The sequence below is a fragment of the Ceratotherium simum genome, chromosome 39, assembly GCF_057802395.1.
Source record: "Ceratotherium simum simum isolate JZ-2026a chromosome 39, ASM5780239v1, whole genome shotgun sequence".
Lineage (NCBI taxonomy): Eukaryota > Metazoa > Chordata > Mammalia > Perissodactyla > Rhinocerotidae > Ceratotherium > Ceratotherium simum.
In genome coordinates, this window is record NC_141938.1 from 2,432,315 (window position 1) to 2,450,977 (window position 18,663).

The 18,663-nt window shown below is 61.3% G+C and overlaps 2 protein-coding genes across 5 annotated transcripts; one reads left to right on the forward strand and one right to left on the reverse strand.

Moving 5' to 3' along the window:
* Positions 1 to 760: 760 nt before the first annotated feature.
* On the forward strand, positions 761 to 11,185 carry HOOK2 (hook microtubule tethering protein 2). 4 transcript variants are annotated; one of them, XM_004442538.3, is made up of 22 exons: positions 761 to 926; positions 1,447 to 1,532; positions 1,602 to 1,674; positions 2,621 to 2,671; positions 2,755 to 2,887; positions 2,986 to 3,053; positions 3,397 to 3,459; positions 3,766 to 3,846; positions 3,942 to 4,102; positions 4,187 to 4,327; positions 5,304 to 5,505; positions 5,811 to 5,921; positions 6,030 to 6,117; positions 6,460 to 6,529; positions 7,189 to 7,326; positions 7,408 to 7,495; positions 7,688 to 7,722; positions 9,895 to 9,977; positions 10,060 to 10,163; positions 10,399 to 10,509; positions 10,577 to 10,648; positions 10,728 to 11,185. In XM_004442538.3, the coding sequence occupies exons 1-22, from the start codon at positions 882 to 884 to the stop codon at positions 10,875 to 10,877; spliced, it is 2,154 nt and encodes a 717-aa protein (XP_004442595.1). In that variant the 5' UTR covers positions 761 to 881; the 3' UTR covers positions 10,878 to 11,185. The 4 variants fall into 4 exon arrangements, with proteins under 4 accessions (XP_004442595.1, XP_087281508.1, XP_087281509.1 ...); XM_087425382.1 differs by having other exon boundaries at positions 10,063 to 10,163; XM_087425383.1 differs by lacking the exons at positions 761 to 926; positions 1,447 to 1,532; positions 2,755 to 2,887 and having other exon boundaries at positions 1,602 to 1,681.
* Positions 11,186 to 12,571: 1,386 nt separating this feature from the next.
* On the reverse strand, positions 12,572 to 17,536 carry BEST2 (bestrophin 2). Its single transcript, XM_004442537.3, has 10 exons — positions 17,239 to 17,536; positions 16,463 to 16,700; positions 16,179 to 16,273; positions 15,215 to 15,448; positions 14,972 to 15,126; positions 14,634 to 14,711; positions 14,347 to 14,499; positions 14,187 to 14,267; positions 13,877 to 14,031; positions 12,572 to 13,413 (listed from the first exon to the last, which is right to left on the reverse strand). Exons 2-10 carry the CDS (start codon positions 16,612 to 16,614, stop codon positions 12,993 to 12,995), a joined length of 1,524 nt encoding a protein of 507 aa, XP_004442594.1. The 5' UTR covers positions 16,615 to 16,700; positions 17,239 to 17,536; the 3' UTR covers positions 12,572 to 12,992.
* Positions 17,537 to 18,663: the final 1,127 nt, after the last annotated feature.

An 18,663-nucleotide genomic window follows, 5' to 3' on the forward strand; every position in this document is an offset into this window, starting at 1 on the left:
GTAGGCACTCAATCTATGGCGACTGCGATTTTATTGTTAACTACTATTATCACTTTCCTTGGAGGCCCCTCCACCGCCCGGGCGGGGTCTCAGAGTGGGCACATCCTCTTCCCCGTAGGCCGCGTTCCTGCGGCCTGCGCGCCCCCTGGTGGGCCGCGGGGACCAGGGCGGCCTGGTCCTGGGTTCTGAGGCAGGAGGACCTCGGCGCGGGGCTTGGGGAGGGGAAGGCGCTGGGGAAGCTCAGCGGAGGACCGGCTGGGTAAGTGTGTCTGTCCATCAGCCAGCACACGTGTCTGGCTGACCCATCCTACCCTCGACCTACCTAGAACCACGCCTGTATCCCCTGGGGCAAGACTCCCAAGTCACCTCCACCGGGACGACCCCTTTAGGATCCCCCCTCCAAGTCCATAGAATTGTTATGGCCTGCCCCCCCCCCCGTGCAGATAAAGACTCCCATCATAACGTGGTTAGACAGCAGAATTTCTTTCAGCTGAAGGGAAGGGACGTGAATGCGCCTGTATAACAGGGTGGGGCAGCTCCGCCTCAGATACTGAGGAATGATCGTGAGGTCTCCGCTACCCACAAAACAGCCGGGGAGGACGGGCTGCGGCGCCACCCTTGGGATGCGCAAGGCCGGCCCAGGCTGACCCCTAGTGGCAGGGCGGGCGCCCGAATGCTGCCCGGATCCAAGATGGCGGGACTGGAGGCCTGAGAGGGCGCCCGGAGGAGATCACGTGCCCAGGGCGGAGCCTGCGCCGAGGGGGCGGGGCGGCGCTCTAGGCCGAGCGGGAGGTCGGGGCTGCGGGCGCTCGCTGGTGGCGGATCCGGAGGCGGCTGCGGTGGCGGGGCTCCGCGGCCGGGGTCGAATCTGATCGGGAGCCATGAGCGTGGACAAGGCCGAGCTATGCGGGTCTCTGCTCACCTGGGTAGGTCAGGGGCGGAACCAGGGACAGGTGTGCGCCCGCTCTTCTCGCCCGGGAGCCCCAGCCTTAGCTCAGTCCACCCCTCCATCCTGGGACTGGGAGGAGTAGGGGGTCGTCGGCCTGTGGGGCCGTTGGACTCTGGCCTGAGCACCCGCCCCCGTCACGTGGCAGGTCTGCGTGGAAAGCACAGGTGAGGCCCTGCCCTTTCGGGGCTGGGTCACGTGAGGCGAGGGCACAGGTGAGCTGGCCTGGTCACGTGGTGCCTGTGGGGCCCAGGTGACTCGTGGTTCTGCCCTGGCCTGGTCGCGCGGTGTTTGTGGGGCAGAGGTGAAGTGAGGCCACGCCCCCTCCGGGCCCAGGTGAGCAGAGGCCACTCCCCCACAGGAGCGGGCACGCTGGAGCAACAGGCCAGCTCCCGCCCAGCCGCGTGAGGCGCCTGCTGACCGGAAAAGTCTGCAAAAGGGGCGTGGGTCGGTGGTCCCAGGCCCTGACTCGGCCCTTTGCGCTTTCTTCTCTTCCCCAGCTGCAGACGTTCCACGTCCCGCCCCCCTGTACCAGCCCCCAGGACCTGAGCAGTGGCCTCGCCGTAGCCTCTGTGCTGAACCAGATGTGAGTGGGGCTGAGGGGGAGGGTCCCAAAAGGGGCCCCCAGCAGCTCATCCCACCTTCTCGCCCCCAGAGACCCTTCCTGGTTCAACGAAGCATGGCTCCAGGGCATCTCAGACGACCCAGGTCCCAACTGGAGGCTGAAGGTGACAGGTGGACTCCACTGGGGGACAGGCTGGTGAAGAGATGATCAGGAAAGGGTCAGCTAGACATGTCCTGGGTGATGGACAGACAGACCTAGCCAGGAAGAGGGACAGATGTCTGGTGATCAGCCAACTATTTGTTCTTGCATTCATTTATTGAGCAGGGCTGGGCGTGCAGCAAGGAATAACAGACAAAAACCTGCATACACAAATGTAGACATTGACTTCCACTGGCGATAAGTTCTTTGAGGACAATAAAAGCTGGGCAATAAGAGAGAGCCACTGGGGGTTGGTGGGTGGTTACTCCAGATGGCCTGATCTCCATGTGAGATTTGGAGGAACAGTATTCCAGGACTGGAACAGCCAATGCAAAGGCCCTGAGTTGGGAATAAGCTTGGTGTGATCGAGGAATGGCAGAGAGGTCAGAACGGAAAGCAAAGGGGCAGGAATGGTAGATGAGGTCACCAGAGGACTGGCAGGCCAGGGCAGGGAGGTGGATTCTATTTTAAGTGCTGTGCAAAGTCAACGAAGGGTTTTAGCAAAGGAAACAACCCGGCTTGGGCTTTGAAAAGCTCCCCCAGGCTGCTCAGAGAGGAATGGACTGTAGGCAGCAAGAGCAGAAGCTGAGACGGGGTTGGTACAATAATCTGGGTGAGAGATGACGGTGGCTAGGGCCAAAGGGTGGCAGGGCAGGTGGTGAGAAGTGGTTGGATTCTGGGGACACGTGAACAAGATGGGCAGGTGGACAAGAAGGGCAGGCAGCCAGACAGGTCACCCCTAAGAGAGGGGACTTTCAGACGGAGAATGGGGCCAAATAGGATGAGATGACCAGGGATTGGGAGAAGAGGCAGAGAAAAAAGGGTGGGGTAGACAGATTCAGGGTGAGGGATGCCAGGCCCCTTTTGGGGGGGCTCTGGGAGCCTGGACACAATTCTTTGGCCCTCCCCAGGTCGGCAATCTGAAGACAATCTTACAGAGCCTGGTGGAGTACTCCCAGGATGTGAGTAACTGTAAAGGGATTTAGGGGGTTGGGTTGGGAGGAGGGGGTCCGTGAGCCCCTGATACCCCCGCCCCCATCCTCAGGTCCTGGGGCATCCCATTTCGGAGCAGCACATCCCGGATGTGAGCCTCATTGGCGAGTTCTCGGACCCAGAGGAGCTTGGCAAGCTGCTTCAGCTGGTGCTGGGCTGTGCCATCAGTTGCGAGAAGAAGCAGGGTATGGGGGGTTAGGGGGTCCCCAGGGGAAGATCCGAGGAAATTCTCCTTCCCTCCCCCCCACGTCTCCATCTCTGTCTCCCCCACTTTGATCCCTAGAGCACATCCAGAGAATCATGACCCTGGAGGAATCTGTTCAGCAGGTGGTGATGGAAGCCATCCAGGAGGTGGGTGGGGGTGCCCAGTGTGGCAGGGAGCTCCAGGGGAGGGCATCTCCAGGGCAGAGGCAGCTGGGCACAGGCCCTGCCCTGGTAAGGTCTGGGCTCTGCCTGGAACTCTGCTGGCCAGCTTTCCTGTCTCATGTGTTGGCCAGCCCCTCCCAGTTCTAAGTCACAGTCTGGCATGCCCAAAGGACCAGGCCTCCCTGCGTGCAGTACGGCAGGAGCGTGGCTTCTGGGCTAGGGTTATGGGGAGAACTGGCTTTGGGGACAGGAGGATGGAGAGGTTCTCAGCGTTGAAGGCCACCTTCAGGGGGCCCAGCTCATCTCAATGTCCCCCATCCCCCTCCAGCTCATGACCAAAGACACCCCTGACTCCCTGTCATTGGAGACATATGGGAACTTTGATAGCCAGGTAAGGGGTGGGGGGTTCTGGTAAAGGTCCAGCCCTATTACTGATTCGCAGGGCTGCCTAAGGGGGAAGGGTTTGTCGTTAAGCCTGTAAGCCACCCCCATCCCTCAGGGTCCTGGCTTCTTCCCTTGCCAGGTCCCCAGTGTTCCTGCATCACTTCCTCCAATGCCCCCGGGTCCCAGCCCTCTCTTCCTAAATCCTGAGGGTTTCTTGCCACCCCCCTTCCCCCTGGAGATCCCAGCCTCCCTTCCCCCAGTCTCCTCCCCTGGATCCCTGAGTTCCTTGCCCCTCCCCCACCCCTCTCATCAGTCCCGAAGGTACTACTTCCTGAGTGAGGAGGCTGATGAGGGGGACGAGCTGCAGCAGCGCTGTCTGGACCTGGAGCGGCAGGTGGGGCCGAGTTGGGGGACCACGGGTGCTCCTGGGGCAGGTTGCCTGCATAGCCCCCCTCCAAGCTCCAGCTCATGGGCACCCTCTGCCCGTAGCTGGTGCTCCTGTCAGAGGAGAAGCAGAGCCTGGCGCAGGAGAACGCGGTGCTGCGGGAGCGGGTGGGCCGGCCCGAGGGTGAGGGCGCCACCGGCCTCACTGCCAAGAAGCTGCTGCTGCTGCAGTCCCAGCTGGAGCAGCTGCAGGAGGAGAACTTCAGGTGCGGGCGGCGGGGAACCCGCCAGGCAGGCCGGGGCGTGGGGCGGCTGCAGCCCCTCACGTGCCCCCTGCCACTGCCCCCCAGGCTGGAGAGCGGCAGGGAGGATGAGCGCCTGCGCTGTGCCGAGCTGGAGCGAGAGGTCACCGAGCTGCAGCAGCGGAACCAGGCGCTGACCAGCCTGGCCCAGGAGGCGCAGGCCCTGAAGGATGAGATGGACGAGCTGCGGTGAGTGGTGGTCCCTGGGTCCCCACTGCACACCCCCTTTGCCAGAGTGCCCCTCTGATGCTACAGTGCCTCGTCATTCCAAAATGCCCAGTGGACCCTCACAATGCCCCTTGTGCCATCCTGAACCCCACTGCACTATCCTGGACTCCACCAAGCCCCCTGGACTCTTGATGTCTTCCAGGACCCCACAGTGTCCCCCCGTTATCCCATATTGTATCCCCCAGACCTTACTGCATCCCTGTGACCCCAGCAAGCCCAGGGGGCCCCCACCAATGCTCCCCAGACCCACTGCACATTCTAGGTCCCACCATGCCCTAGGATCCCTTGGTGTCCTGAGGACCCCATGGTGCAATAACCTTGCAGCCCCTTGTGACCCCACTGTGCACCTCCGTGACACGGCTGTATCTTCTGACAACTCTACAACACCCCAGCAACCCCAAAGCGTGTGGTGGACCCCTGGAGCTTCCACCCCCTTGACCTTACTGTGTCTTCTGTAACCTCAAAGGGCTCCCCTGTGACCCCACGGCACCCCTGTAGTGTTACATTGCTTAGTGAGCCCCTACTGCACCTTCAAGGACTCCATAGTGCTCTGGCCCGAAAGCTCCCCCACGACTCCACCATGGCCCCTGTACCCACAATGCCATCGTTGATCCCACAGCCACCTCATGACCCCTAAGTGTCCTTGGGGGCTCCTCAGACCCTTTGGGTCCCATCATTCCCCCTGTAACCCCACAATTCCCCCCCTGAGGATCCCTGATTGTGACCCTGGGCTAATCATCGATGCTAGGGCTCCCTTTATGCCCCCTAATGACACCCAACAGCACCAGATCCGGGCTGGCCCCTGACCCTTACGATCCATCCCCTTGAACCCAAACGCCCCCAGGCCGACACGCTCCCCTGCCTTGAGGGCCTCGCATCCAAGCTGAACCCTGACCGCAGTCCCCAGCCTCTTCCCCCCACTTGCCCCCTCCCCCAGGCAGTCCTCGGAGCGGGCCGGGCAGCTGGAGGCCACGCTGAACAGCTGCCGGCGCCGCCTGGGCGAGCTGCGGGAGCTGCGGCGGCAGGTGCGGCAGCTGGAGGAGCGCAACGCCGGCCACGCCGAGCGCACGAGGCAGCTGGAGGACGAGCTGCGCCGGGCCGGCTCGCTGCGCGCCCAGCTCGAGGCGCAGCGGCGGCAGGTGCGGCGGGGGCCGCGGGCCGGGGGCCAGGGACCCGGAGAGCGGGTTGCGGTGGGCGGCCAAGCCCCTCACGGCGCGCTCCCTGGCTTTGGTCCGCCCTCAGTGTGGTTCTGAGCCCCTCCCGCCAGAGCCCTGTCCCTCATTTACATGTAGGCTACGCCCCTCCGCCCAGGCCAGCCCCCGTCTGCGTCTGCCCGCCCCTCCAGGCTCTAAGCCGCTGAGTCCCTCCGGCCCCGCCCCTTCGCCTTGTACTCGGTCCCTGCCCCCTTCCAACCCCGCAGTCTTTACCCCTTTCGTCTGTTCAGGTTCAGGAACTGCAGGGCCAGCGACAGGAGGAGGCCATGAAGGCCGAGAAATGGCAATTCGAGTGCCACAATCTGGAGGAAAAGTATGAGTCGGTGACAAAGGAGAAGGAGGTGAGGCTGAGGTCCCACCGCCCGAGCCTCACTCTGTCATCATAGCATAGCCCATTCCCCAGGAGGCCGATCCTGCCTCCAGCGACCTCTTGTGCCCCGTCTCTCCAGCGGCTGTTGGCAGAGCGGGACTCGCTGCGCGAGGCCAACGAGGAGTTGCGCTGCGCCCAGCTGCAGCCGCGGGGGCTGACCCAGGCCGGTGAGCTGGAGGCCCATCCAAGGGTCTGGTAGAGGGGTGGCCTGGGGTGCTGTCAGGGCAGGCAGAAAGGCAGTGTCTCAGGGCTTGTGTAGACTGGAGGCAGAGCTAGGCCACGCTGGAGGGAGGCTAGAGCGGAAAGAGGTGACGTGGGCCGACAGAAGGTGGGGGCTGTGCTCCCGGGCTCGGGGTGGGGCCAAGGCAAACTCGGACCAGCATCGGGGCTCCCTGTTAAGCCAGGTACTTGGCCGAACTTGAGCCCCAAAGATGATTCTTGGAAAGAGGACCCCAGGGACAGGGGTGGGGACTGTGCAGTAACCTGAAGACTTTTCACCCGTTCTCCAGACCCCTCACTGGATCCCACCTCACCGGCTGTGGAAAACTTAGCAGCGGAGATCCTACCTGCGGAACTCAGGTATCCTGGGGTCACTCAGAGCTCTGGCCCCACGCCGGCCTACCAGTGCCCACCGTCAGCCTACCGCTAGCCCTGCCTGCTCAGCTCGGTTGCCGGGCCCCTAGGCCCAGCCACTCGTAATTCTGCCCTTACCTGCCCTGGGCGCTAGCCCTATTGGTGGCTTGCCTCTCCAGGATCCATCCTCAGTGTGCAAATTGGGTCCCACCCATCTGGCTCCACTGGCCATGCAAAAATCCTCCGCCCAGCCCCGTCCACATCGGGCTCTGCTCTCAGGGCACATCTCTGTCTTCAGTGCAGCCCCTGCTAGGTTCAGCGCCCTGTGCGCTGCCCAGATGAATTCTCCCACCCCAGCCCTTCACATTCCTGCGTCTTGCTTTCCTGCAGCCCCATCCCGCGTGTTCTAACCCGCTCCTGGAGCCCCGCGCTTGCCTGGCTCCCTAGGCCTAGCTCATAGCTCCGCCCACTTTGCCCCCCCCCGCGCTCCGCCCACCTACGCTAGGCCTGGGTCCCCGGTACTCATCCTAGCCCAGGGTCACCCTGGGCTCTTCCCCAGGGCTCTGCCCCTCTCCTAGCACCGTGTGTCCAGTCTCTCTGTCAGAGCCCGGGCCGGCCTGCGGGTGACCGGTCCCCAGCCCTGCTCCCTCCTTCCCGGTCGGCAGGGAGACGCTCCTGCGGCTTCAGCTGGAGAACAAGCGGCTGTGCCAGCAGGAGGCGGCCGACCGGGAGCGGCAGGAGGAGCTGCAGCGCCACCTGGAGGAAGCCAACCGCGCGCGCCACGGGCTGGAGACGCAGCACCGGTGAGGACCCGGCGGAGGGGGTCCTGGACGTGGACCGGGCCGAGGGCGGGCACAGGCTCTGAGCGGCCCCCGCCCCCGCAGGCTGAACCAGCAGCAGCTGTCGGAGCTGCGGGCCCAGGTGGAGGACCTGCAGAAGGCCCTGCAGGAGCAGGGGGGCAAGACTGAGGACGTGAGTGCCCACCTCCTCCCTGCCTGGCCCTCCCTCGTGCCCGCCGCTAACCCCCCTCTCTCTCCCCCTGCTGCCCGATGCCCCTGCAGCCCATTGTAAGTACTGTGGGCCCGGGTGGCACCCCCTGCCTTCCCCCGGAAAGGGGTTGGGACCTCTGGACCCCACTCACCCGGTGCCTCTTCTCTCCCCCAGTCCGCCCTGCTGAAGAGGAAGCTGCAGGAGCATCTGTGAGTCCCGGAGGGAGGGCACCCCGGGTGTGGGGTGGATTGGGTGTCGATGGGGAGTTGTGTATGAGGAGAGTGAGGCCGCCACAGGCCGCAGGCTCAGATCAAGTGGGGTCTTATAGGCCAAGAGAAGAAGTGTGGACTGTTTGGGGGGAACAGTAGGGAGCCACGGAGGGAATTTCAGCAAGGTAGTGTGACAACGTGACAGTCACCTTTTACTTTTTGCCTTGTTAAAAAAAGAAACTTTTATTTTTTATTTTATTTATTTATTTTTTTAAGAAACTTTTAAATAGCTATCCCATTCATAGTTTAAAAACCAAAATGTAGGGGCCGGCCCTGTGGCTTGGCGGTTGAGTGCGCGCGCTCCGCTGCTGGCGGCCTGGGTTCGGATCCCTGGCGCGCACCGACGCACCGCTTCTCCGGCCATGCTGAGGCCGTGTCCCACATACAGCAACTAGAAGGATGTGCAACTATGACATACAACTATCTACTGGTGCTTTGGGGGAAAAATAAATAAAATTATTTAAAAAAAAACAAAACAAAAACAAAATGTATACAGAGAGGAGTATACCACCCAGTGCCCCACTCCCGTTGACTCAGTTTCCATCCTACCCCAGCCCCATTCCTATGTTTATTATGAAAATCTTTCCAGAGTTTTTTAACCAAATGCAAATGATGATGAATATAGATTTTTATTCTCATTCCTGATTTACACTAAAAGTAGCATAATCTATGTTTGCACTTTGCTTTTCCTACTTAAAAAGCTGACTGGGAAATTTCTCTCTATGAAGAGAGTCATTCTTTCTTTTTTTTTTTAAAGATTTTATTTATTCCCCCCAAAGCTCCAGCAGATAGTTGTATGTCATAGCTGCACATCCTTCTAGTTGCGGCATGTGGGACTCGGCCTCAGGATGGACGGAGAAGTGGTGCCTCGATGCGCACCCGGGATCCGAACCCGGGCCGCCAGCATTGCAGCGCGCGCACTTAACCACCAAGCCACAGGGCCGGCCCCATTCTTTCTTATAAATATAGCAGCCTTTGTCAACCAGGGTTCCGTGGGGAAGCTAGGCTTTACAGAAAATGATTTGCGAGGCTGTTTTCTCAGTTTTACCAAGGATCGAATATAGCTTGTGCGGATCCAGAGCACAGAAAAAGTTATTTCTTTACAGAGGATGGCCACCTGGAGGATTAGGGCTTAATTCTCCTGGAGAATTCTGGTCCAGAAGGGCTGGCCTGTAGCATTTTTTGTGAATATCATAATGTATATAACTCATTCCTTTTAGGCATCTGCAATTTCAAACAATGCAACATTGTATCATATGCTTGTGTGCAAATATATCACAAAAGTGGAATTGGTAGCTCAGAGGGCACATGTCTGTGATTTTAGTAGACACAGCCAGAGGTTCACTCTGAGATGTTCCACCATGTTCCACGTCAATGCACAATAATAGTCCCACCTCCAGGGAGTGTTACCAGATCATTGGGGTTTTGCCACAGGTGGCAAGACTGTAAAGTTTTAGCTGGCATGTCCTTTTGTTAGAAGAGATTTGTGGGGCCGGCCCCGTGGCGGAGCAGTTAAGTGCGCGCGCTCCACTGCTGGCGGCCCGGGTTCGGATCCCGGGCGTGCACTGATGCACTGCTTGTCAGGCCATGCTGTGGCGGCGTCCCACATAAAGTGGAGGAAGATGGGCACGGATGTTAGCCCAGGGCCAGTCTTCCTCAGCAAAAAAAGAGGAGGATTCACATGGATGTTAGCTCAGGGCTGATCTTCCTCACACACACACACACACACACACATACACACACACACAAGATTTGCATTCTAGAAAGATCCCTAGCTGCTGGGTAGAGAAGGGAACTGAGGGGTTAGGAGTAGGAGAGGCTGATGAGGGATGACGGTGGCCAGACCAGGGAGTGGGCTGTGGAATGGAGAGAAGTGGACAGACGGGAGGTTGGTCCAGGGGCCAGCTGATTAGGGGTGAGGAAGGTTGTGGCTCTGATGGCTGAGAAGATGGTGAGGCCAGGGCACCCCACCCCCGGGCTTGGGGGGCAGGGGAGAGGTCTCTGCAGCCAGGGGGGACACTCCTGGCCAGCTGGGAAGGCTGCGGCCACGACTGGGAGGAAGTGGAAGCGGGCCCAGGGGTCAGCCTGCTGCTGTCTGTCTCCTGCCCACAGGCGGAAGCTGCATGAGGCGGATCTGGAGCTGCAGCGGAAGCGCGAGTACATTGAGGAGCTGGAGCCCCCCGTGGACGGCAGCAGTGAGTGGGCCTCCGTGGCCGCATGGGGTTGGGGGGCGCCCCGAGCTTGGCGTGGAGCTGAGGGGCCGACTCGTTCCCCCAGCAGCGCAGCGCATCGAGGAGCTGCAGCACAGCCTGCAGAAGAAGGACGCGGACTTGCGGGCCATGGAGGAGCGGTACCGCCGCTATGTGGACAAGGCACGCACGGTGAGGACGCCGGGCCCCACGGGCTCCTGGCGGAGGCCGCTGCCTCCCTGCGCCTCCCGTCGGTTCATGCCTGCCACCAGTTTGCACGTCTCTGCCCCCACCCCAACACCTGTCATACCCCATCCTGTCACAGGCATCTACACCATTGCCACGGGCTGTCACACTTTCCGCACACCATGTGTGGAGGGGCCCGCAAGGTCAAGGTCACCTTGGCTGTGTCTTCCCCAACCCCTAGGTCATACAGACCCTGGAACCCAAGCAGTGGCCACCAGGCGGGGCGCCCCCAGAGCTCTACTCCCTGAGGACACAGCTCCAGGAGCGGGAGGTCCGCATCCGGCACCTGGAGGTGAGTGTCCTGTCCCCTTCCTGCTGCCCCAGCACATCCAGGCCCTTGACTGTTGCCTCCTTGGCAGATGGACTTTGAGAAGAGCCGAAGTCAGCGGGAGCAGGAGGAGAAGCTGCTCATCAGTGCCTGGTATAACATGGTGAGTGCACCGTCGCCATGGCTAGAGTGTCGGGGGTGCCATGGGCTCCCTTGACCCCATTCACGCCCCCTCCCTCCAGGGCATGGCTCTGCAGCAGCGTGCCGGGGAGGAGCGGGCACCCGCACATGCCCAGTCCTTCCTGGCGCAGCAGCGACTGGCCACCAATGCTCGCCGTGGACCCCTGGGACGCCTGGCATCCCTGAACATGCGCCCCACCGACAAGCACTGATGGACCTCGGGGTGCTGCTACCTGCACCGCCAGTCAGGCTTAATCCACCCTGGATTTCCCAACTCACATGGAGCCCAGCATCATGTCCAGGCCAGCTGCTTGAGAGCCTTGAGGTCGTGACCTCTGTCTTTTGCTCTCCCAGATGGGACAAAAGCGCAGGACGGGTTGGGAGGCAGATGGGCCGTTCTGGCCGGTTCTTTTTAGCAATGTGATTCTTATTTTTGATTTTCTCCCTGGGGTCAATAAACTGCCAGGGGAGAGAGTGATTTTATATTTGAGAAGAAAAATAATAAAGACTTCCAATCTGTCTTGGCTGGACTCTGGGCACAGAGGGGAGGGAGAGAAAATGGGCCGGGGAATCAGACCATTGCTTTTAAGAAAGGTGTGGCTTGTGTTCTTACTAAAGTGTGGGTGACTGATAGCACCCAGTCAGAGGTGACAATCATGTTTGTGACGGTGTGTGCGTGTGGTGGTTTTTGAAGAAGCTTCAGGCAAAACTCCCTACCTTATGAAGCTGTCAATTCCAACGAAGGGAGACAGACAATAAACAAAACGGATAAAGTTTGATACGAGAAGTACTACAGAGAAAAGTAAAGCAGACGAAAGGGATGGGGATGCAGGAGGTGGATTTGGGAGATGGCAGTTTTTAATAAAAGGCCAAGAAAGGAGGCCTCACCACGGAAGTGACGTAATTTAAGCAGAGACCTGAAGGAAGTGAGGGAGGGGCTGTGTAGGTATCTGGGGAAGAGCGATCCAGGGAGAGGGAACAGCATAGCATGTGCAAAGGCCCCGAGATGAAACCTTGCTTTGTGGATTAGAGGGACAGTGAGGCTGCAGTGGAGTGAGGGAAGAATGGGAGGAGACGAGGGAAGGGAGGTTGTTCAGGGCCTTGTAGGCTGCGGGAAGTACTTAGCTTTTATTCTAAATGAGGTGGGAGCCATGGAGGGTTCTGGGCAAAGGAAGGACGTAACCTGATTCAGGTGTTCATAGACTCCCTTTGGTTGCTGTGGGAGGAACAGACTGTAGGGGGTCAGGACCAGAGCGGGGAGACCAGAGGTCCCTAGTCCGGGTGAGTGGGTGACACTGGGGGCTCTGGCCAGGATGGGGGCCATGGTGGAATGGGAGGTGGTTGGATTCTGGATACAGTTTGAAGACCCAGCTGATGGGATTGGCTGCTGGGTTGATGTGGAGGGGGGAGGGAAAGAGAGGAGTTGAGGATGACTTGAAGGTTTTGGCCCCATCTGGAAGGACAAAGCCCACAGAGGTTGGGGCAGGTTGGGGAGCCCTTAGGGAGCTGGTTTGGGGGCACGTTACATTCCAGGTGCCCTGAGATCCCATATGGAGATGTCAAAAAGGCAGTTGGCTCTCTGGGTCTAGAGCCAGGGGAGGGATCCTGGGTGGACTTGTAAACTCAGGAGTAATGGGCATATGATTGAATTAAGAGCCAGAGCGCTGAAGGAGACATCTGAGCTGGGGCGGAGGTGTGGCTTGCAGAATCAAAGGAAAGCTGGCAGGAGGAAGCTATGGTCCTGGGACTGCGTGTGGTACATTGATGAATGAGTAAAGCTGTGGGCACCAATGGGGCATTTCAGAGAGCAGAGTTTGGGAAGAAGTGGGCAGAGCATCATCAAATAATCTGGAAGAACTCTCAAGTTTTACTTAGCATGATGCCTGGCAACAAAAGTCAGGCTACGTTTGAGTAGAAACCACTAACATTTTATTGAGCACCTATTATGTACCAAACACTTTAAAGCCGTCATTTCATTTCATCCTCACAACTCAATGAGGTTGGCGCTCACCTCTCCACGTGGAGGAAGGCGTGAAGGCAGAGCACACTGATAGAGGCCTCTCAGGTGGTGGCGGATGAGGAGAGCTGGTGGTGAGGACCCGCTCTTCGAAGAAGCTGGCGGCATCCCCCGCCCTCAGCTCAGTGCCTGGCCCACAGGGGGCGCTCCAAGCTCCTGTGTGGGCCACGAAGGCGGGCGCGCAGGGAGCGGGAACTGGTCAAAAGCGGGCGGACGGAGTCCGCGCGCGGCTTACGCAGACCCGGACCGCTGCCTGCGTGCGGTGTGGAGGCTTGGGTCCCTGTCCTTGCGGATCCTGGGCTCCAGGGTCTCAGGCCAGACTCTCTTCCTCCTCGCCAATGGGGCTGGGCAGCCAGGGCGGAGCCGGCCCCCGGGGCGCGGGCATGGGCACAGGGGTGAAGGGCTCGGCGGGCAGCTCGGGGCCGGCGGGGGGCTCGGGCTCCGGCTCCCGCAGGCCGGTGTCGAGCAGCGGGTCCCCGCAGCCGCACTCCGGGGCCGCGCCGTCGGGGGCGCAGGCGCACGCGCAGCTGGGGGCGGTGGACGCCTCGGACACGCAGCTGTTCTTGCGGCGCAGCAGGGACAGGCGCCGGCCCAGCAGGCCCCCTGGGACCACGCCCGCGCCCACGCCCGCGCCCACCGGCAGGAGGCGCTGCAGGAAGTCGCCGTGAGCCTCGCTCAGCGGCCCGTCCACGCCGTCCAGCCGCTGGAACTGCATGTCCTCCTTGGCCAGCCTGCCGGGCGGACGGCGGGTCAGCGCTGCGGCCTCGCCCCTCTTCTTCATTAACAGAGCTGCGACCGAGGCACGCTGCTGCTGCTTCTCCTGGCTCCACCCACTCCTTTGTCCAGCTTATCCCCAAAGACCTTGGCCCCTCGCCCGAGAGCCTGGCCTTATCCTCTGGCTCTGACTACGCTCGATCTTACGCCTCAAGGCCTCAGTTGTGGCTCTGCCGTGTGTCCTTTGGTGCCGCCTCTGGCCCGTCCAATCCTTATAGACCTTAGCCCTTAGTTCGGCCCCCAATTAATGGCCGGGTGCCAGACCTTGAGCCCATCCCTGACCCCTGCCCCATCCCAGTCTTAGCCCCGAATCTCCAGAGTTTAGCTCTTAGCACTGTCCTGGCGCCCCTAGCCCCTTCAATCAGTTACACCCCAGAGCCATAAGCCCCGCCCCGGAGGCCCCGCCCACCCTGGGCTCACGTGATGTCGAAGGTGGAGCCCTGGAAGGAGGGCTGCTGCATCAGGAAGGCGGTGGCCGCCGTGTAGGGGGCGCGAGCCTCGGTCGCGTCCCAGTACAGGTCTTTCTCTAGCATGGCCAGGTCGTCGTACATCTCGTCCACGGCCAGCATGGACACCTGCGGGCGCGGACACGCGGGGCAGGGAGGGCGGCGTGGAAAGCGCGGCACCACAGACAGGATGGTTCAGGGGCGGGGCCCGGGCAAGTCTTGGCGGGGGTGGGGCCAGGGCCGCTGTGGGAGCCCCGGGGTGGGCGCAACCGAGAGAGCCTCACCTGGAAGTTGCGGTCGATCAGAAAGTTGGTCTCAAAGTCGTCATCATCCTCTCCGAAGGGGTTGATGAGCTGCTCGGCTACCTGAAGGGGGAGAGGGGAGGTAGGCAGAGTCCTGGGAATCCCGGCCCGCCCCGAGTCCCGGCCTCGAGGCCCCACTCGCCTTGAGCCAGCCAGCGTAGAAGAAGAACTGCAGCAGGGTGAAGATGGGCACGCACAGGTCCAGGCTGTGGCCTTTGTAGCCCTGCGCCGGGTCCAGGAACTGGCGACCGATGAGGCAGGCCAGGAAGTAGCTGTACACCGCGATAGTCACCACCTGCGGGTGGGGCGCGCCGCCGGGTCAGGGTTCTCCCGGCCTCTGGGACGGGTCACGGAGACACCAGGGCTAGCGTCCGGCGTCACCGCGATGGCGTCTTACGCCGGATATAAACGGAGGCACGGCAGCGTTACCTGGGTGTAGACGAGGGGTACGCTGATCCAGTCGTAGTGGAAGAGCATCCCACACTTGCCCCGAAAAGCGGTCAGCTCCTGCGGGCGATGCGGGTCATGAGGGGGCCTGAATGGTGAGCTCACACGTGGGGATTAAGTGTGGGTACCTGGGATGGAGGTGAGTGGTCACCTGGAGTCGGGGGTACCATGCACCCAGGAGTCGGTACACACCTAAGTTAAGGTGTTTGGGATCTGCCTCGTGGGAGCGCTTGGCAAGCCGCTCTCTGGCACAACTCGGGGAGGATGGGGAGATACAATTTCCCTGGTATTTTATATGAATGACCACCTGGCGAGCTCACCTCCAGGAGCAGTTTAAAGGCGCTGTTGTCGCGGATTCGGCCCTCGCGCCGGGCCTGCGCCGCCAGGTTGGAGAACCAGACGAAGGGCACCCAATACTTGTTGTAGGACGAGTTCAGGTTCTCGAACTTCTTGCGCTCCTCGCGGGTCATAAACCCTGGAGGGGCCAGGTCGGGGGTTACTCGCCCCGTCCCCCGTCCCCCGTCCTCGCCCCGCCCCCGCCCCCGTTCTGGCCGGAGCCTCACCCGCCTCCACCACGTGGTCTATGGTGGGGAAGCGCTTGAAGACCGCGGTGCTGACCGAGCGCAGGATCAGCACGGCTGAGAGCCCCGCGTAGCGCATGAGCGTGCGCCGGTAGAGGCGGCCGCGCTCGTCGCGCCCGTGCACCGTGCCCGCCACCACGCACATGAGCGCGTCGGGCAGCGGCATGCACAGGTACTGGTCCCACCAGCGGTTCACCACCAGCGTCACGTAGAAGCCTGCGGGGGAGCCAGGAATGGGGGCTCAGTGGGGACACTAGGCCAAGGGTTTGGGGGTCCAGGTGGTGGGAAGAAGGATAACATAGGGTCTGCCTCAGGGACACCGGGCAGGCTGGACACCCTGACCACGTGGGGCCACCTGGGCTGGGAGCTATGTGGTCCAGCCCTGAGGTCAGAGAGGCAGGAGCATGCTGGGTCACCCGGGGCTACTTGAATGTCACCTGGGATGTGGGACTGTGATTCCAGAATGAAGGTGGAGACACAGGCCCATGTTAGGGGCACATAGGCAGGTGGTCTGTGGCCACAGGGAGCTACTCCCTGGGGGGCGTGGGCCCTGAAGCAGGAGGCTGGGGTCAGGTGAAGTCACCGAGGACTGGGGGCCAGAGCTTGTTAAAGAAATGCCCCTCAGGCTGGACTTGAGAGGATGGAGTCATATGGGGTCCCTGGGGCCCAGGACATGCGGAGGGGCACTAGTAATCTCATGCAGACACAGGTGAGAGTCGCTGAGGTGACCAAGAATAAGCCTATGGGTGACACGGAGCTCTCATGGGGGCACTGTGACCAGGTGACATCCAAGGTCTTGGGAATTAGGGCCACACCTGGCGTGAAGGATGCAGGAGTGGGAGTCTGTGAGGGTTGGATTTGAGGTAGGTCTCAGAGGGGCAGGAATGGGGGTCTCCAAAAGGGTTTCTCAGGATCAGGGGAATGGGGGACTCAGGAGCGAACGCACCGAGCACGAAAGAGACGGGGATGAGACTGGCGTACTGGTCGCAGTAAATGACGAGCTTCTCGAAGTAGCGCTTCTGCTCGTCGGTCAGGACGAAGCTGTGACGCAGGGGGCGCGGGGTCACGGGCGAGCCCCCTCCCCAGCCGCAGATCTCTCTTCCCCCGCCCCCTCCCGGGCACACCCGAGGCCCCTCTCCAGCCGTGTCTGGCGGGCCCCCTTCCCCAGGACGCGCGGTCCCGGCGGGTCCGGAGCGCGGGCCGGCACCCCCCAGCCAGGGGCCGCCTCACCGATAGGTGGCGCTCAGCGCCATGTAGAGCCCGAGGAAGAAGAGCAGCTCGCGCCACAGCAGTTTGTAGATGCTCCCGCGCCACAGCAGCAGCAGCTGCGAGAAGCCGCCGAAGCGCGCGTTGGCCACGCGGGCCGTGTACGTGACGGTCATCGCGGCGCCGGGCGGGTCGCGCCAAAGGAGAGGGGGCTGGAGCGGACCCCGGTCTGTGGGCCGAGGAGCGGGGGGCTGGGCGGGGGCTGCGGGCGGGGAGGAGAGGTGCGGGGCCCACTCAGCTCGGCGTCCCCTTCCGCACCGGGTCACCTCCTCTCGTCCCCTGCCCAGGTTCCCGTCTCCTCCCAGCCCTGCTCAGTCCTGCCCTAGCTCCCCAAGCCTCCCCTCGCAGGCCACCCCATTCCCTGGACTCCTGGTCCAAGCGTCTTGCACCTCGCAGGCCCTCTCCCTCCATCCCTCACACTCCAGACCCTTGGGTCCACCGAGTTGCCCGGAATTCCCCTTCATCCGATCCCACCCCCCCTACGTGGGCGCCATCTACAGCCTCCCTCACTCCTTGAGTCGCCAGCACCCCAGTTTCCCATTCCCCTCCCTCAGGTCCCACCTGTCCCCCCACCACCAGCTGCCAGTCCTGGCCCATTCTGTGCCCCTGCACTCCCTTCTGAAGCCCTGTGAAGCCCTGTCCCCAAGGCTCCAGGCCCCCTGGTCCCATCCCGCAGCCCTCCTGTCTCAGGCTGCCCCCTCTCCTGCACAGCTGCCCCAGCCTATCCACCCCCCCCTTACCTCCCTGGCTCAGCCCCTTCCTTTCTCCGGGATCCCCTTGACCTTTCCTCTGTCCATGCCCTTCCAGCTTTCCAAACCCTTCACTCTCCACCCTGAGGATGCTGATGGGTTCTTGCCCACAGACCCATTTGTCCTCAGGGTCCCTTATTCCCCCAAGCCTGGGCCCGTCTCACCTGGTGGCGGGTGCAGGGACACACGGGGACAAGCACAGGATGGGCGGGTGGCTTCAGCGTTGGGTGAGGCTGAAGCCAGACCCTGGGCAGGAGGGGGCTGGGGAGTGGGCGTGGGCAGCCCCTCCCTGGCCCGCCCCCTCAGCTGCAGCCTGGGAACTTTGTTTGGAGAAGCCCTGACAGTTTGTTACCTGGTGGTGGGGGGGGTGGGTAGAAATCGCCCTGTCCTCCCTTGCTCCTCCCTGTCTCTCTCCCAGTTAGTCACTGGCAGGTCCAAGGAATCTTGGACCTAGAGCTGGGGGAGGGGGCAGGGACCATCTCCTTCCCAATCCCAGAGACACACACAGGGCTCACTGAGGCTGGGTCACTCCACAGTCACCTATAATCACCTGTCACAAAGACGCACATAGAAGTACCCACCATAGACCCAGAGACAAATGCAGCTTCCCTCGACACAGCCTCCCACGACCATGGTGACCCAGAGGGCAGTACACACTGTCACAAAGACTCCCAAAGTCACACAAGACACACCTAACTCTAGCTGCCCCCAATGTTCAGATATAAGGCAGTTGGACCCTCGCCCAGGCTTTCAGCTCTCAGGCACCCACCCGGTGCTCCAAACAGCCACCCAGAAGCACACGGGAGGGACCCAGGGGCCCTGCATTCCTTCATGAGCACACCATGTAACAAAGACACACGCAAGGTCACACAACCAGCTAAGTGCAGACCCCAGGATGCCCTCACACCCACAACCACATACAGTCACACAGGGAGGTAGCATGCACGCATTCCCGATCCGCCCTGTGCAAAGATACACTCATGGTCACACACCAGATGCGGGAACACCTGTTCTCAACACGGTGGCACACGGTCCTGGGGGGCAGCACGGGGTCCTAGCCTAGAGATCCCTTAGGTTCACCAATGTTGCAAAGACACACTCATACAACAGCGACCCGTCCCCAACAGTCCCACAGACCACGAGAGTCACATCCAGATGGGTCATGCCCATAACCCCTCATGAAACTCACCTGCATTTGCTCATCAATACATAAGACGCTCCCCCCCCGCCCCGCTCCCCGCCCCGTGGTGTGCAGGCACACACACCCATACACACACCTCAGGTCTCAGACACTCTCCACATCGCCATGAACACACAAGCTTGGGGACATAAAACCTTGTCCCCACATTCAGCATGGATGTGGGACAGATGTTCCCCCTTCATAGACACACCTACAAAGGGGGCGCTCCCAGCCTG

What these genes read in the sequence shown, in the direction of transcription:
- HOOK2 (XM_004442538.3), top strand. Translation starts at nt 882, where the DNA reads ATGAGCGTGGACAAGGCCGAGCTATGCGGGTCTCTGCTCACCTGG. An exon ending in GCGGGTCTCTGCTCACCTGG is followed by an intron (nt 927 to 1,446) that starts GTAGGTCAGGGG and finishes TCTCTTCCCCAG; the next exon opens with CTGCAGACGTTCCACGTCCC. An exon ending in GATGAGATGGACGAGCTGCG is followed by an intron (nt 4,328 to 5,303) that starts GTGAGTGGTGGT and finishes CCCCTCCCCCAG; the next exon opens with GCAGTCCTCGGAGCGGGCCG.
- BEST2 (XM_004442537.3), bottom strand. Translation starts at nt 16,614, where the DNA reads ATGACCGTCACGTACACGGCCCGCGTGGCCAACGCGCGCTTCGGCGGC. An exon ending in CCCCGTCTCTTTCGTGCTCG is followed by an intron (nt 15,449 to 16,178) that starts GTGCGTTCGCTC and finishes GCTCCCCCGCAG; the next exon opens with GCTTCTACGTGACGCTGGTG. An exon ending in TCTACGCTGGCTGGCTCAAG is followed by an intron (nt 14,268 to 14,346) that starts GCGAGTGGGGCC and finishes CTCCCCCTTCAG; the next exon opens with GTAGCCGAGCAGCTCATCAA.